A 17,774-nucleotide genomic window follows, 5' to 3' on the forward strand; every position below is an offset into this window, starting at 1 on the left:
AGAAAATTGATTTTTAATTGTATAAAAGTGTGCATACAAAATACATAGAAAGTAGTAAAAGTTATGACACATAAAACTGAAGATGGGCAGCATGAGCACTGTCTCAACCTCACTAGGATCTAACTAGAAAATGAGACAAAGACTACCAGTTTGTAGCAGATCCAGGAACCAGCCCCCCCATTCTTTCCCAGGGAGAAAGGAACAAGGAGAAAAGAGGCACCCTGATGAGGGGGCAAGTGATTTGGGGTTTCAAATACCAAATGAAACAACTAGAGGCAATCACACCTCTAACCTAACCCAGAGTAGGAGCTCTTTACAATCTGTCCTTGTTTGGGGGAAGAGTGAGGGAGAGCCCATTCTAGGTAGTAGTGAAGTTGTGACTATCACCTGTACCTTTGAGCCCATATGTAGTGGTTTCTTAGATAGCTTCCAAATAAAAAGAGATGCTCATCCCACCTGAAGGAGGAAGAAGGAATTTTTCTAAAAGTGAAGATTATGACTGAGCAAAGATTAAATGAGCATCAACAAATCACAGAAAACAGCTGCAAAAACAAGATGATTCCCCAAGCCCAGTTTAGAAAGTGCATTCAAAGTGATACATAGTAGTGTAAAGGAAGTTGTAGAAGCAAACCAGAAATATATCTCAGAGAAACTTCCATACCACAAGGATAATTCTTTAGTGCTGTTTCAGAAAATCCCTCCTATACTTCCTCAAGAGAGAATGAGGTAGGGGAACTCACTCCCTAGTGAAAAGAAACAAAATTAGAATTTTAGAGACAGGCAGCTGGTGCTGAATTTCTTCCCCAAACATTCCAGAAAGGAAATCCAGCCAGGTCAGTGTCCAGTCCTGTTTACTGAACAACTCGTTCATGGGTTAACTGAGAGGAAGAGAAAGCAATCTGAGTCCTGATAAGAGACAATATGATGTAGAGGCAACAGTCCTGGACTTCAGACATGGGTTCCAATTCCAGCTCCAACTTTGAGCCTCAGTTTCTTCATTCAAAAAAAAATGGTGATAATACTACCTATGCTACCTACCTTAAAGGGTTGTAAGGAAAATGCTTTATAAACTTTAAAGCATCATATAAATGTGTGCAACTACTACTACTATAATAACTGGTCAGTAGCTTCTGTCAGTAGGTAAAACAGCAACTATTTAGGGGAAGAAGAAAAGTCTTCCACAGGTAAAAACATATCCTTTCTAAGGAGCAAAGTGATGGGAGGAATATATATATATATATCATAGGTATGAGTTTCATTCAACATACAGGTTATATTGTCTCCAGGGAGCAAAAAAGGCCTTAAACCAACAGTGGTTGTAAAACAAAAGGGAAAGGGGAGGGAGAGGAAGAGAAACAGAAATGTCAGAACCCACCACCCAGCTCTGTAGTGTGAACTATATCAAAAAATCTGGGTTGTTGGAATAGTACAGATACATCGTGGTAGCATTTTGATTGGTGAAGACCCCTAAGTTATACTTAGGATCGCTCTTCATCTCCCCTGGCCTTTTTCCCACCAGCTTCTCAGGGGGCAACTAAGTGTAAGATGTTAGGCATCCCTGCCCTGAGCTAGAATGTGAGGGGACCTTAGACTAAAGTGGCATGGCAGGATGTGATAGGAATAACTTGGTCTTGAAGAGGTCCTATTCAAGGCAATCCAAAGCCTGAAGCTTCATACTCTTATGTACCCTGTTTAATTCAAAGGAGAAGTAGGAATTGGAGCTGTGGCAAGAAGACAGAGAGCTTGGGCTCAAAGCTCTTACTCAAGTTGGCTGTGTTTTTCCAGGGCAGACGGAGGTCTCCCTACCTAACAAGCCAACCAGAAGCTCAAGAAACACCTTGTGCTCTTAAAGAGCTTCTCTTCAGTAAACTTGAGAACTTGGTAGTATGAGAGTCCATGAATGTCCATAGGTAGCCCCTAGACGCCTCCACGTAGAGTGGGGAATGTTTCAAATGAAACAATTGTAGAAAAGACCAGGAAAGGAGAAAATGGTTTTCCTAGACAGATAGGAAAAATGAGTAAGTCTGTACAGAAATCTTTCCAAGTCCTAGAAAACAGATGTGCAAACAGAGGCTTGGATAGGTGTGGTAGGGGTGGGAGCGTCTAGCAATTAGAAGAGTGCATGGTGCCCAGCTGCCCAGCGGCTAGCATGAGAATGTCCTTTTTCTCCTTGTGGAAGCGCAGCTCTTTGCCAGCCAGCCGAGCCTCGTCCAGTTCCCTCTCGGTGGATGCCAACTCTCTGGAAAGTGCTCCTGGCACACCTTGCTCCCGGCTTACCCAGTCCAGCGCCATCTGGTGGCGAATATCATCATCCAGGGCTCTGTGTGAGTAGTGAGCCAGCACCTCCTGGTGGAAAGGGGGAATGAGAAGGTCTTTTGGTCGAAATAGATGTTCACATCACCTCGATTCAACCAGAACTTAAAAGTGTCTTTGTCATGGAGATTAGAACAGACTTGAAATTTTATTGTTGTTGTTTCTGTTTTGTGGGGCAATGGGGGTTAAGTGACTTGCCCAGGGTCACACAGCTAGTAAGTGTCAAGTGTCTGAGGCCGGATTTGAACTCAGGTACTCCTGAATCCAGGGCCGGTGCTTTATCCACTGCGCCACCTAGCCGCCCCCAGACTTGAAATTTTAAATGGAACACAGGGAGAGCTCCCCAATGGGGGAAGCTGGGGAGAAAAAATGCAAGATCAAGGTTGAAGAAGGGGAAGTTAGGAGAATAAGCGAGAAAGTCAGTAAAGGCTAGTACATTCCTAGCCTGGCAAAGATAGATGTGTGTGCTCAGCTTCAGATCTAACACAACAAACCAGCTCAATAACAGCCGTTAGCCCTTTCTTTTCTGGTGACCTACCTGTCGAGAACACTGTCTCTCCCTCATGGCCTTCAGGCTGCCATTCCAATGCAATAGTTGGAAAACTGTCATCAGTTCCTGGGGGAAAAAATGGGACAAGGTGGGAAAAGCACTGGCTGCACTTCTTTAAATCTCTGGGAGCAAAGATCCTCAAATTTAGGATCCGTGTGAGATAGAATATAGCTACAATGCCCTTTAAGACCTGACCAAACTGTCACTGAACAAAGCCAACTTGTTTAGGCAGAACAATTCTTATGTTTAGAAAGTTTTAAAAGGAAAAAATAGAATCAACTTAAAAGTCGGCTTAATGGAGAAGTGTGGGAAGAGAGCCAACAGTTTTGTATGGCTCACTGTTCCATCATAACCCATCCCTAGCTTGGAAATGTGATCCAACTCTGTAAGGAAGTGAGAACAGGGCTACAAAACGAATTTTTCAGGAGACCATCTCGAAATGTTTGTGGCATAGGGAGTTGGGAGTGGGATAAGGGTAATCTAGCACAGAATTAGAAGTACTGTTCTATTAGATGTTAAGTAGAAAGGAAACCAGAGGAGCCGCTAACCTCTATTAAAGAAAAGGAGAGTAGAATAGTTGGATAAACAGGACCCTTAAAATCACAGAGCAGAAGTATTCTAGCTGGAGAAAAAGAGGGTATCTGACAAAGATGGTACCTGGAATTCCAGCATAGACTTGCCCTTGTTGGACTCCAGCATGAAGCGGAAGGCACCAATCCCTGTGTTAGGGTTGTCAGCCTCTTCCCTGTTGCCCTGATGAAAGAAACAAACAAAAGAAGTTGGAGTTTCCAATTTATAGCAGTCCCAGGTATAGTATTTGCTAAAGTGCTCCAACCTGTCTCTGATTTTGATTGAGGATGAGTAAGGAAGGGCTTTTAAAATAAAAACAAACAGAAAAAGCAAGCGTTTATTAAATACCTACTGTGTGCCAGACACTGTGATAAATGCTTTACGAATACTCTCATTTGATCCTCACAACAACCCTGGGAGGTAGGTGATATTTATTATCCTCATTTTACAGATGGGGAAACTGAGACTAAGGAAGGTTAAATGACTTGCCCAGGGTCAAACAGTTAGTGAATGAGTTGGATTTGAACTAAAGTCTTCCTGACTCCAAGCCTGATACTCTATCCATTGGGCCTCTTAGTGTCTTCTGCCCCATAAGGTGGTTCTCTCATCTCCTCGAAGGAGGAAAACACAAATTCAGAGGGGCAGAGTTAGGCTACCCCAAGGGGTAAGAGCTTTTGACCAGTGGTCTAGGAGGCTGCTAGCTCTTTTTTTTTTTTTTTTTTTTTTTGCGGGGCAATGAGGGTTAAGTGACTTGCCCAGGGTCACACAGCTAGTAAGTGTCAAGTGTCTGAGGCCGGATTTGAATTTAGGTCCTCCTGAATCCAGGGCTGGTGCTTTACCCACTGCGGCACCTAGCTGCCCCTGGCTGCTAGCTCTTGATAGGGGAACAGCTAGGACCCAAGCTCTGGAAGCTCTTTACAATGGATTTGATATTAAGGACATTTGCCTGGTATACTTTCTAGAGGTTGTCTGAATCTACTGAGGTAGAAATTAGACTCAAACACTGGTGTCTAACTTTTGGCATGCTATTCTCTCTTCTTTGGAGTTGGGGCCAGCTAAAGGATCAAGGCTATGGAGCAACTGAGGCACACTGTTCTATGAACTAAGAGAAACAACAATCCTGCTGGTGTTCAGTTTGTGGGGGCAGTGGGGCAGCAAGGATAGCAAAATCCTAGAAACATGGGACGGTTTAAGCCCTTTTCGTGGTCTTTGAAATGTCAGAGACAGACACTACCATTTTCATCCCACTAATTCCGTCCTACCTCTTTTAACTAGGTGAAAAAATCCCCTCCAGCACACCTCAACTTTTCTTTCTCCTCATATCCAGATTAAAAAGCAGCTAAAAACAATTAATTAATTAATTAATCAAAATTTTATTGGAGCAGCTAGGTGGCACAGTGAATAGAGCACCGGCCCTGGAGTCAGGAGTACCTGAGTTCAAATTCAGCCTCAGACACTTAACACTTATTAGCTGTGTGACCCTGGGCAAGTCACTTAACCCCAATTGCCTCACTAAGAAAAAAACATTAAAATTTTATTTAATTATTTTTTTGAAGGCAGCTAAAAAGGGTAAAGTTATAGTCAGAACTGATGGGTAAAAAGAGACTGCCATTCCCATTAGCCCTCTACCATTAGAGTCAGCCTACATTGTACCTCAACCTTTACCAAACCACCTGTTGCAGTCACCCCAAAGTTATCAAATTATGTAGTTTTTAAACCTTGAAGGTATTTTTAAGTTCATTGAGTTCACTGGCTTTACAGATGGAAAGAGAAGCACACAGAGTGACTTGTCAAGGTCACATGGCTTCTACTTGTGGCAGAACTAGTGCCAAAGAGCAAAGGTAACATTATCAATTTCACTTTTACCTCTGCATTAAAAACAAATGCAAACTATAGTCTAAAGAGTGAAGCTGCTAATAGAGACAGTAATCTTGTTTTTGTTGTTGGTCCTTCATTCTCAAAGAGGATCATGACAATGGAGTGATATCATGACTTGCACTGAAGTGGATTTTAAGTGAGAGGAGGGCTGTGCATAATCACCAACCTCACTCTCTTCCAGAGCCATCTAGGTCCAGTATACTGGATATATATATATATATATATATATATCAGAATGACTGAAGATGGTGAGGCAATTGGGGTAAAGTTACTTGTCCAGGGTCACCCAGCTAGTAAGTGTCTGAGATGAGATTTGAACTCAGGTCCTCTTGACTTCAGGGTCAGTGCTCTATCCACTGCACCACCGAGCTGACCTAGAGACAGTAATCCCAGAGATAGTAATCTATCCAATTCTTAGTTATTTGTGCTTACTGAAGGGAGTAGTAGCAATGAATAAACCAAAAACTGATTTTGGTTTGACTTAGGATTTCTCTATATAATTTATTTCTAGTGGGCTTCCTAATTATTTTTGCATTCCCTAAATACACTGAGATTGAGGGAAAGAGTGCTACACTAGGTAGCAGGTGAAACCTTCCAGTGATTAAAAAGGTACCACAATAGATCCTCAATGCAGATAACAGATGTTATTAGAATAAATTTGGTGTATTTTTCTTCATCTTGATCACAAAGAAGTGACAGGCACAGAAAAATGGATGTTACTTCATGGCTATGGAGAGGCAGCTACTCAATTTGGGGGGGTGGGTTGGGTTAAAAGACATCAGTATCTATGGAAGAGATATCTCTTGGACCTTTAAAAAAGCTCATATGAAGAACATATCAAAGAAGATCATGTTCTTCATGAAGGATAAAAATAGATTTTTACCCCACTCCTTAGAGTCAATGTAGAGTCACATAAAAAGATTGCTTGCTGGAGTTGGTGGCAAATTAAACAGGAGAGGGAACAGTTATGTACAGAAAAGAAGGGAATGTTTCAAACCAAAAAAGAAGCAAACAGAAGTTAGACTCGTTTTTATTTTGGAATATCCCTAACATTTCATGATTCACTAGTAAACTTCAGGGGTTTCAGATGCCAGACAATCAAAATAAAAGAAAAAAAGAGCATATACACACAGAGAAAAAAAAACCAGACATGATAATGAAAAACAAAAGAAAGAGGAAGAAAGAGCAGGAGAACAAATAAAAGAAAGTTTCTCAACTCTCCAAGTCTCCCAGCACCACTCTCTCTCACCCCAATTCTGAGTGCTTACATTGAAAGATGCCAAGGCCTCCGAGACACTCTTCTCAATGAAGTCATCTGTGATTCTTCGGGAGGGATGTTCGTTAAACACAGAATTCATTAGTGCAATCTTTGCAGCACTCCGACGGGCCTCAGCTTTTGTTGGGCAAAACTAGGCAGGAAGAGAGACACAGAGACAGGAAGGGCACTCATAAGTGTGTGTATATGTGTATGTTTGAGAAGGAGGAAAACAGGAAGAGAGAAAGAAAAATAAAACAAGTGGATAAAATTATTTGTGCTCAACACATTCAAGTTTTCCTTGCAAAATGGCTCAGGAGCTTGGAACCTTACACAATTTTGCCTCAACATCCTGAAGTCATTAAGATGGAGCTGGAGACTGCTATAATCCACACCATACTGAATGCAGAATGAAGGAGGCAGCTGAAGTCAGCATATAATCACTGGACATGAAAAATGCCCCTGTTCAAACTGTCAACAGAATTAATTACTCAAAAGCCAAACTCTGGCCAGCCTGTTAGGAATCTGTCTTGTTCTCTGGCTCTGAGGATGGAGATGGTGGGTTCGGGGTTAGAGGGTGTTTTCCCTCTTCTTCTTTCTTTGGACCTATCCAAAAAATTCAAGACAAGAATAAAATCCCACCTAGAGCTAAGGCTGTTGTGGCAGGACTCACTAAGCCTCCTATAAGAAGAACCCCTCTGGACTCCCTTTTGCCCTAATAACTGGAAGAACCCCAGTGATAGCTAGGGACTTCCAAAGTGGAATCTATAGTCCAAGATTAAAAATAAGATGAGGTAGAGAGAAAAGAAGTGTTGGGGGTTTTTTGTGCAGTCTACCCATGCACCCAACACAAGAACCACATCCAGTCTGATTTTTTAAATCCAAACAAACCCCTCTCCTTTGTACATGGTCTCTCTACTTTGGCTCCCAAAACTAATCACAATGACTACCCAAATGCCATTTTAGAGAATCCAAATGTCATTGTGTGTGTGTGTGGGGGGGGCAATTGGGGTTAAGTGACTTGCCCAGGGTCACACAGCTAGTAAGTGTCAAGTGTCTGAGGCCAGATTTGAACTCAGGTCCTCCTGAATCCGGGGCTGGTGCTCTATCCACTGCACTACCTAGCTGACCTAATCTTAAGCTTTAAAAAATGACATTTGGGGGCAGCTAGGTGGCGCAGTGGATAGAGCACCGGCCCTGGATTCAGGAGGACCTGAGTTCAAATGCGACCTCAGACACTTAACACTTACTAGCTGTGCGACCCTGGGCAAGTCACTTAACCCCAATTGCCTCATAAAAAAATTAAAAAAAAAAAGCTTAAGATTAAGGAAAAGGAGAAGGAAGGAAAGGAAGAAGGTAAATTATGTGGTTGAATGTAGTCTGTAACAGGTTTGCACCAACATTAAGATATCTCTTACTTCTCTAAAGCTTCCTTATACTGACAACTCTGAGGTCAGGGATCTAACTCTACTCTCTCTCTGTCATTCTACTAGCCTGCTATCTGTTTTATACAGGTAAGCTTGTATGCCAGTCTGCAGCAGAACATGGAAACAACCCTCAAAAACAAGTGACTAGTGAGGAAGCCACATTAGATTGTATGTGTCAAAATGTGGACATAAGAGCTACCATTCAGGAAAGAGCTCAGGGAAGATAATCATACCCTACCTCTATGGCCTTTATTCAGGCTGGATGTCATCATAAAATGTTCAAATTCTCATCAAACAATGTGAGGAGGTATGGATGGGGAAAAGTAATACCTTCTTTTCTAAAAGAGAATGCATAAAAGTTAAGTCTACTGTTAAGCATTTGTGTGTGTGTGTGTGTGTGTGTGTGTGTGTATTTACTTCTCTGAAATAGTTAAGGGCTCGGAGGGGAAAATACATTTAATAATCTAATATGAACTGGCTATTCCTGTGAAGTTTTTTTTATATTTGAAGCTGGAATTGAATTTGTAATGGGGTTATGCAAATTATGAAACACAGAAAAAAGATGTCTGTTTCCTGACAATTCTCACCCAAACTCCTAATCTACAACAAAAGGCCACTCAGAGGGCTGCCTGCTTTGAAAGGGATAAGCAGGAGAATCTTAGAAAGTCATTCCATTAGCAATACTTTCCTGTTTCAAGCTTTATCCAAATGTGCTGGCATGCATTATGTATCACTAAAATCATGTATTATGTGCTTACTACATGCCATGCACTTTGAAAAATGCTGGGGGATAGGCCCTCAATACCTTCTCCACAAAGCAATCGCTGCCCTCGTTTAATATTTTTTCCTACAACTGTGGAATTTTAGAATTGGCTCTAATCTAGTACAATCGCCTCTTTTGGTTCCAGAGACAGTGATTGGCCTAAAGTCACAGGGCTAGTTAATGATAAAGCCAGGTCTCATAACTCTTTCGACCAGTGTTTTTTCCATCACACTTCACTCTCCCTTCCATACCATGGGGTCCTTGAGACTAAGAAGTCTAGCTGACTTACTTTCTTCAGCAGCTGCACAGTAAGATCAGGCCAAGAAGTGAAGAAAAAACTTTCAGTTCTCCAGAAGCAGGGATGGCAGGGAGTTAGGATGTCCTGATATACAGCAGACTTGGCTGCATGCTAGAACACTGACAAGCTAAGGCAAAGGGCAAACTAGGCCTATAATGTGGCCCAGGTTCAGGTTTGGGAATGTCATCTCATTCAGACATAAGGAAAGTTGAGAGACTTAGAAAATTCAGGCAAAGCTTAGCCCCTTAGATTCTTTAGTGGTAAAAACAAGAACAACAACAACAAAACTTAAGTATTTGTCATAATAATTATTGGTATTAATCTCCAAAAGTGTGTTTTTAGGCAGGAATTTAAGACTGCTTTCAAGTAGCTGAAGGGTAGCAGGAGAGAGAGCTAGAAGTACCTGAGCTTTCATGTTGGCTACTACCAAATCTGTGAGCTCTTACCTGGAAACTACCAAAGCAACTTCCTCCAGGCAGAGTGACATAACAGACATACGGGGGGCTGTTGGAGGGTACCATCTCATAAACCACCAGAGCCCCATTCTTCAGGTCAGCTCCACGGGACTGCTTCATCTGCCAAAATTCCTGCAGAGCCTCTACCACATTCACTGCAGAAAAAGAGGAAGCCAGTGTCAGGCACATCTCCAAACCCTGAACACATGCTATGATTCTGCTCCTTAGTTCACCACCCCACCTCTAGCCTAAGCTAGGACACCTAATCTATGCAAAGTCCCTGCTTGCCAATGGGAACTCCATCACTTCATCCTAAGAAATCCTGGGAATAGCCATCACATCCCTTTGTCCTCAGTCACAAAGTATGGCAACCTAACCTCAACACATCACGTGCTAGGAGAAGCTTCCAAGAATAGTCACCCCTGCTATTCCCCTCCAATCTGGCTGAGTAGAAAGAATGTGTTACCCCACAAATAGACCACTGACTTTGGGGGGAAATCTGAACCCTATTTGGCGATACCCATCATGTTTCTGGAGAGCAGCTTGGTGACCTAATTGGATGCTTCCTTCACTCTGGCTGTCATCAGTGCTTATATTACAGGAATGAATATTTCTTAGGAACCTTGGATTTAGACCTGGAAGTCACCTTAGAGAGCTAGTAGATCAGTCATTCTACAAGCAGGTATTAAACAGCAACCCTTTAAGCTAGTAAGTGTTTAGAGATGGAGAACCAGAGGGTCAAGAAGATTGAGCATCTTGCCTGATGTCACATAAGGAGCAGAGCCAGAATCTAAACCAAAGTCCTTGGTCTCCAAATTCTCCACACTGACGTACCCACTATACTGCTCTGCCTTCTCATTCTTTTTCTAAATGTTACTGAATCCATGGCAGAACTATATTCAATACTGAGCTTCTGGCACTTAGCTCCCATGCCATACCCTTGTCACCTGGTTTTCCTTCTCCTGTACTCAGAAATCCGGATTCCTTACTTCTATTCCCTCCACTGTATTTCAAATGATGACCTGAAGACTTAAACAATCTCATTTTTTAAGATCCTTGCATGCCTTGAATAGCACCCATCCCTAGGGGGCAGCTAGGTGGTGCAGTGGATAAAGCACTGGCCCTGGATTCAGGAGGACCTAAGTTCAAATCTGGCCTTAGACATTTTACACTTACTAGCTGTGTGACCCTGGGCAAGTCACTTAACCCTCATTGCCCCCCCCAAAAAAAACAGCACCCATCCCCTGATTCCTAACACAAACATGCACATACAAATCCTATGATCATAGCCATTAACTACTTTGCAAGGGTATATATATTTTTAAAGATAAACATGTTTTTTTTTAAAAAACATTTTATTTTAAAACTTGTTTTACAAACAAGTTTAAAAGCTTTGTTTTTAATTATAAAGATGACTTATAGAAGTTTATTCACGTACACTTTCACAGCAACAATCTTCAAGAGTAAATTAGAGGTCATTAAACAACACAAACTCTAATTGTATATTGGCTTGATTTTGATTTCTGGTGGCTCTCATTCTTACATTGGGCAACCTTGTAAAGGAGGGAGGGATTTGCTCATTTACCCGCCTGAGTTCCTGGCCATCAGATCTTTCATTCTGTCTCTTTCCCACCCTTAATATTAGGAAGGTCTCTTCTAAGGTCACTCTGGCCCAAACTGCTTAGCCATCATTGTTCTTTCCTTCGGGTCTTTTCAGCCCCAGTTCCCTCTTTGAGAAGACCTGCACAATAGGCTGGGTGGCAACTATCCTGACAAGCAAACAACAGGGAGAAAGGGGAGGGGAAGGGGCTGTGGTGAGAACACAGTAAGAAAGATGGTCCCATTGAAAAGTTCACATTCACTCTCAGCTTCCAACTATTTCCCTCTTGGCATAGAACTCGCATCTGCCCTACAAATATAGCTTTGTCTCTCTTGTTTGTAACAAACTACCTGCTAACTTTTGCTTTTGGAGAAATCACTCAAAGCTGAGGGAAAAGAGGAAGGCTTATTTAAGGATGGCTGATAAATGCTAACAAAATGCTAATAGGATGGGCACTTAATATTACTTTTTATTTTTAAACGCAACAAAGTTGAAAGAATGAAGTAATTTTTAAAAACACATACACATCTACCTAGCAACAACTAATATGCCTATTATAAGTCTGTGGCAGGCATTAAAAATAAGAGAAATGAGAACAACAGGACCAAGAATAAAAGGATACTCATCAAAAATTATTTATTAAATAATTATGTGTGATACACTGTGATGAACAAAGAGAAATACACCAGTATAGTTCTTTCCCTTTAGAAGTTTACAATCCAAGACAGACATAACTAATACAGAAAGACATGTGTACAATTTACAAATATAAATACAACACAGTAAAAACATGAAAAAAAACAGTGAAATATATGTATCAAATACAGGTATATAAATTTGCCGGGATTAGAACAGACAAGTAAATAACATAATTGGGGGGGGAATGAAAGAAAGTAACAATGGAAGTACCCTGGCTGCTCTCTGTCCTTTGTTTATCAAGAGGACCAAAGACATCATGGGGTAATGTCTTGGCTCATTGGACTTAGGTAGGCAGAGTTGCACAGTCATTAGCCTCACTCTTTCTTCCAGTCACTGAAGTCCAGTGGCAAGACAAAAGTCAAGATTGGTACTGCTAGACTTGTAGGAGAAGAGGAAGCTGGGCCAAATCAAGTCCTATTACAGGTTGCAGAAAGAGTTTCAGGGTGAGTGAGACCTTATTTCTTTCTTTCTTTCTTTTTTTTTTTTTTTTTGGTGAGGCAATTGGGGTTAATTGACTTGCCCAGGGTCACACAGCTAGTACAGGTCAAGTGTCTGAATCTGGATTTGAACTCAGGTCCTTCTGAATCCAAGGCCAATGCTTTATACACTGCACCACCTAGCTGCCCTGAGACCTTATTTCTTAATTCACCTTTCAGGGTGAATTTACTTAGCATGATACAGAGGCAAAGAAAACTCCAACTCCAGGGCCCTCCTACCAGCAATTGCCACTTAAAGGGAAAGAGACCATGTTCTCCATACAAGTCTCCGTCCTTGACCCATCCACAAAGGCTGCTGTTCAGGCTTCAGGGACTTGTTGATTATAAATAATAGTTGTCTGAGTAGGATAATATTTTGGTTGAGCATGGTACAATATGGCAAGATTGTAGATAGAAGCCATAAAACATACTAGACTCCTGGATACACAGACAAGAGCTTTAATACAAACACAAAGATTTTACTCATGGAATATGAATTTAAGTTCAGAATATTTCCTAGTGAACAAAGGGATAACAATTCACTCACAGTCACAAAGGGCATAGAGGATTATGGGAGCTCTTGGGAAAGGAAATACTATAAAGAAACTCTGACTTTGTGGGGAGCTGACAACTCCATAGAAAACTAATCCAGAATGCAATTTCTAAACTATGGAAACCACTGGATCAGCAAGTTTAATTCCACAGTATTTAATAAATCAAGAATCTGGCTGTAATTCAGACAAGACATAGACATTGTATTAAAAGGGGAAAGATAGAGAAGAGAGCAAATACATTTATGTTGGTTTAGGAATTTTTAGATTAGGATGATGAGATATTTTGTTCATGATAATTATTCAAAAGCTCCTAGCAGATTAGTAGTATCATAGTCTAAAGGGAGAAGAATCAGAGGAGGGAACTATGCAAAGTTATACAGCAAAGTAAGGAACTTGGCTAATAGACTTCCATCCATCCAATTACACTAATTTTGAAGATTCAGCCAAACAGGAACATAAAAGGATGATATGCTCTGGTGAATTAGGGAACTAGGGAGAATAATAAAACACTCTTTACTCCCCCATATTGTGCAGCGATCACTCCTAAAGAGAGTGTGTTGTAGGGGAGAAGACAGGAGAGAGGAAAGCTTAATGAGGGATTCAGGACACAAAGGAGAAATAACTGAAGGGTACTTAATTTAACTGTTAACATCTTAGATAGATGATGTTATAAGGTAACATCTCCTGAAAGAGATGAAAGTTTAAAAATGAAGTAAGGAACACAGGTGAAGAATGGGAAAGGCCAAGCAAAGAATGGCTGGTGAAAAATATGAGCAAATTATGTTCCAGAGCCACCTATTCCAGAATCCACCAGGCCAGCTGCTAAAGGCCAAACCACCAGTCACTGGAAACATGGGTACAAAGCCATTGGCAGCTTCACCTATGAAATTGAGGAAGAGTGTTTCCATGTGGTCTGGAAGGACTCCTCGCTTTAAAAAGTAGACTCTTCTTGCTTGAGATAAAACAACCTGACCAATTCTACCAGACAGATATTTGGTGGATACACAGCTAAAACTAGTTTGGGAATCCAATCAGAAAGTCTTGAGAGATGGTGGGATGGGGGAGGAAGGTGGATAATGACTGGAAGAGGAAACGTAGGGAGTTTAGGAAGAGAAAACTGCACAATCTGAAACCTGATTGATAATCTATTATCAGTCTCCTTTGATTCTTCTTCCCTTTTTTGCATGTTAAAATTAATGTTTATTTTTTCCAATTAACAAGCATTTATTTTTTCCACCTCCTACCCCTTCCCCCCCCTCAGGAAAAAAAAAAACCAAAACAACAAAGCCCTTGCAAGGAATTTTCTTAGTTAGGCAAAACAAACTGCCATATTTTCCTCATTGGAAAATGTGTCTCATTTTACACCGAGTCTTTCATCACTCTGTTGGGAAGTGGGCAGCTTTCCTTAGCATCTAGAGTCTGGAATCATGCTTGGTCAGTGCATTGATCTGAGTTCTCAAGTCTTTCAAAGTTGTTCATGTTTAAAATGCTGTTATACTTTAAATTTGTCTCCTGGTTCTCCTCATTCCATTCTGCATCAGTTCATATAAATCTTCCTAGATTTCTCTGAAATTGTCTCCATTTCTTACACAACAGTGTAACAATTCTGTTACATTCATATAACATAATTCATTTTCCAGTTGAGGGAAACTCCCTTAGTTTTCAAGCAGCTAGGTGGTGAAGTGGACGGAGTACTGGGCCTGGAGTCAGGAAAACACATCTTAAGTTCAAATTTGGTCTCAGACACTTCTATGTGACTTGTCACTTAAGTGACTTAACCCTGTAAAATGATGGGAAGAAGGAAATGCCAAACGACTCCAGTATCATTGCCAACAAAACAAATGGGGTCATGAATAGTCCAATATGACCAAAACAACCCTTGGTTTTCAGTTCTTTGCCACCACAAAAAAAGCTGCTATAAACATTTTTGTCTTTGTGGATCCTTTTCCTCTGTTTTTTAAAAAAAATCATTTTATCAGGGATTTTTTTTGTCACATAGTAGTATTACTCTCATATTCTTTCTAAGAACACCAGAAATTCATATAAGGGTCTCTGATTATAGCTCAACTAGGAGTCCTTGGGGATCTAACATAGAATATACTGCATTTTTTTTTTGTGGGCCAGTGGGGGTTAAGCGCCTTGCCCAGGGTCACACAGCTAGTAAGTGTCAAGTGTCTGAGGCCGGATTTGAACTCAGGTACTCCTGAATCCAGGGCCAGTGCTTTATCCACTGCACCACCTAGCTGCCCCTGCATTTTTCATAAATAATGTGGAAATCCTGAAGAAAGAGCCTTCAGGTTTGGAAACTTGTGGAAAATTCTTCTCATTAATCAATGATCTTCCTTCCACTAGCTCCTTAACCCTCTACAACTTTTTTTTTCTAACCTCCTCACTCCACTAAAACTGCTTTTTCAAATTAAAAAAATTCCCTCTTCATTGCCAAAGCTGACAGTCTCTTTTCAATCTCTGCTGTATTTGACACCATCGATTTCCCTTTCTTCTCTGAGCTTTTGTGACACTCCTCTTTCCTGGTTCTCTCCTACCTGTCTGACTGATCCTATCAGTCTCCTTTATTTCATCATTCATAACATGCCCCATAACTGTGGGTGTTCCCCAAGTTTCAATCCTAGGCCCACTATTCACCCTCTCCACTAGGTTAATTTATAAGCTCCTATGGGCTTAATTATCATTTCTATACTCATAACTCTTACATCTATATGGACAGCCCCATTCTTTCTTCTGAGATTCAATTCCTATTTCTGTGAAGGAACCTCATTCTTCAAATTTCCTGGATTCCTCACTCTCCCTCATCCTATGTATCCAATTAGTTATCACATCTTGACATTTCTACCTCTGTAACATTTCTCACACCTGACCTTTCTCTCTAGGGATGCTTGGAGCTGCTAAATGTCTTACCCAACCAAGGTCAAACAGTTAATTGGTAAAAAGCTGGGCCAGTGTTCGTTCTATAACACCAGAGAGCCTTAATGTTTGTTGAATGAAGCAAACTCTGTTGGCTGCTTCTTTAACTGGTGAGAGTATACCTCCCCAAGGTGGAATGGTCAGTAACTCATAAAGGTGCACATCAAGAAAACAATAGGTAACGGCAGTTTTATCAGTTTATAATCCTTGCTCAATTAATACACTAAGCTGGGCTAACAATAACCACATTTCCAAACTAATGAAAAAATTAATCACTGGCTAAATACAACAAAAAGGGAAGAACAATCATGGACCTGAACGACTCTGCCCTACGGATTTATCTGAGGATTTAACTTTACACTGTTGTGATTTCGGAAGACCAGAGGAAAATGAGATATGTTTCCATAAGGAACTACAATTTCACAACTACAAAATCACAATTTCAAACTAGCAAACGCTTTGGCCTCTCCAAAATGGTCTTTAAGCTTGAGAAAGGCCTGGCATCACTTTCTACTCTATCTTTAAAAGAGAAAGTTAAAGAAACAGTCCCCTCCCCAGCAAAGAAAGTACTATCCCAAAGTACAGAAGCAGCCTTCCTATCTTCATACCTGGGATTACTGTCCCACAAGCCACTAGACATAGTCTAGAAATTGAGCATCCACTCGATCCAATGAGTATCTAGCTCTTCAATGCCCATTACACCTATTGGGGGTGTTGCCCAAGGCTCAGTCCTAGGCGCACTATTCTCCCTCCACACTCTCTCGATGGGCTTGATCGTCTCTTCTATATCGATACTTCTTACATCTGCAGGCCAGCCCCGGCCTTTCTTCTGAGACTCTGGGCTGTCGATACAAAGCCCAAAAGGAAAGCGGCCCCTGCCCTCAAGGCACCGAGGACAAACTCCCCAGGCCTTGGATACGAATCCATTGTGGGGAGGGGGCTCGGTCCCAACTCAGCACCTGGACCGTCACGGTGGAGGACAGGGGACCCGCGATTGCTGGGCCGGGGAAACAGGGCTGGACAGGGGGGGACGGCCTCGCCGGGTCTCAAGGTTCACCGCCCTAAAGGCCACGGAGGTCAGGAACCCGAGTGGCAGGCGGCTGCAGCGGGCCTCGGAGGTAGGATGCTGGCCGGTCACGGGTTAGGGGCCACGACTGCTCCCCGGGGCTAGTGGGGGGCGGGGCAGAGTGCCCCCCCCCGGGGGAGAAAGGACGGCGCCGTGGAGACTCTGTCGGGCCCCCAGACTCACCTCGGCCGTAGCCCTGGGTGTGCTTGGCGAAGCTCCTCACCACGGCCTCCACGGCCTCGCGCAGCACGGCGGGGCTTCCCGCGGCGCCGGGGGGCAGCGGGAGCCCCGCGGCCCCGGACAGCAGCAGAGGCGGCGGCGGGGGGGCCGGCGGCGGGGGGGCCGGCGGGGGGCCTCCTGGAGGGCTGGCGGCGGCGGTGGCCCCGGTCACTCCGGGCCGCAGAGCTCGCAGAGTGCCCATCCCGCCGCCGCCGCCCACTCCGGGCTGCAGTCGCTGCGCTCGCATCGTCTCCATCCCGGCTGACTCCCACAGCGTTCGGCCACAGCCCAGAAAACTCAGCCGTAGCCTCCGGGGCCCCGAGCTAACGGTCTACGAGGTCTGGGACAGCCCGGGCCGCGCGCCTCGGGGCGGGGAGAGCGGTAAGGGCTCTGCTGGCTGTCAGTCATGAAGGGGCGGGAATGGGCCTGCTCGGAGCCAATCACAGCTAGGGGGCGGAAGAAAAAGCCTGCCTCCCCACCGTAGGCAAACTACCACGGTGGGAGGAGCTACCGAAGTAGCCATTTGAGGAAAAGAAAAGCGGATTCTCACCAATAGGAATCCAGGCATCTTCAAGGAAGGCGGGCAAAAGCCGTACACCTCCAAAGAGGGTCTGTGTTAGTAGGCGAAAGGAGGTGAGACCACTGGAGTCAACCCATTTTGCCCTTCTTGGGGGCTAGGAGCAGCTGGCAGTGTTTGCTTCGCGGTCTCGTCCTTTGGTGGCGAGTGAG

General features: G+C 42.9%; 1 protein-coding gene across 1 annotated transcript; it reads right to left on the reverse strand.

Annotated features, from left to right (window-relative positions):
* Window positions 1-17,520, reverse strand: LIX1L (limb and CNS expressed 1 like). Its single transcript, XM_044001202.1, has 6 exons — window positions 17,010-17,520; window positions 9,501-9,664; window positions 6,580-6,720; window positions 3,521-3,616; window positions 2,852-2,929; window positions 1-2,346 (listed from the first exon to the last, which is right to left on the reverse strand). Exons 1-6 carry the CDS (start codon window positions 17,299-17,301, stop codon window positions 2,104-2,106), a joined length of 1,014 nt encoding a protein of 337 aa, XP_043857137.1. The 5' UTR covers window positions 17,302-17,520; the 3' UTR covers window positions 1-2,103.
* Between the last annotated feature and the right edge of the window lie 254 nt (window positions 17,521-17,774).

The sequence above is a fragment of the Dromiciops gliroides genome, chromosome 4, assembly GCF_019393635.1.
Source record: "Dromiciops gliroides isolate mDroGli1 chromosome 4, mDroGli1.pri, whole genome shotgun sequence".
In the NCBI taxonomy this organism is placed as follows: domain Eukaryota; kingdom Metazoa; phylum Chordata; class Mammalia; order Microbiotheria; family Microbiotheriidae; genus Dromiciops; species Dromiciops gliroides.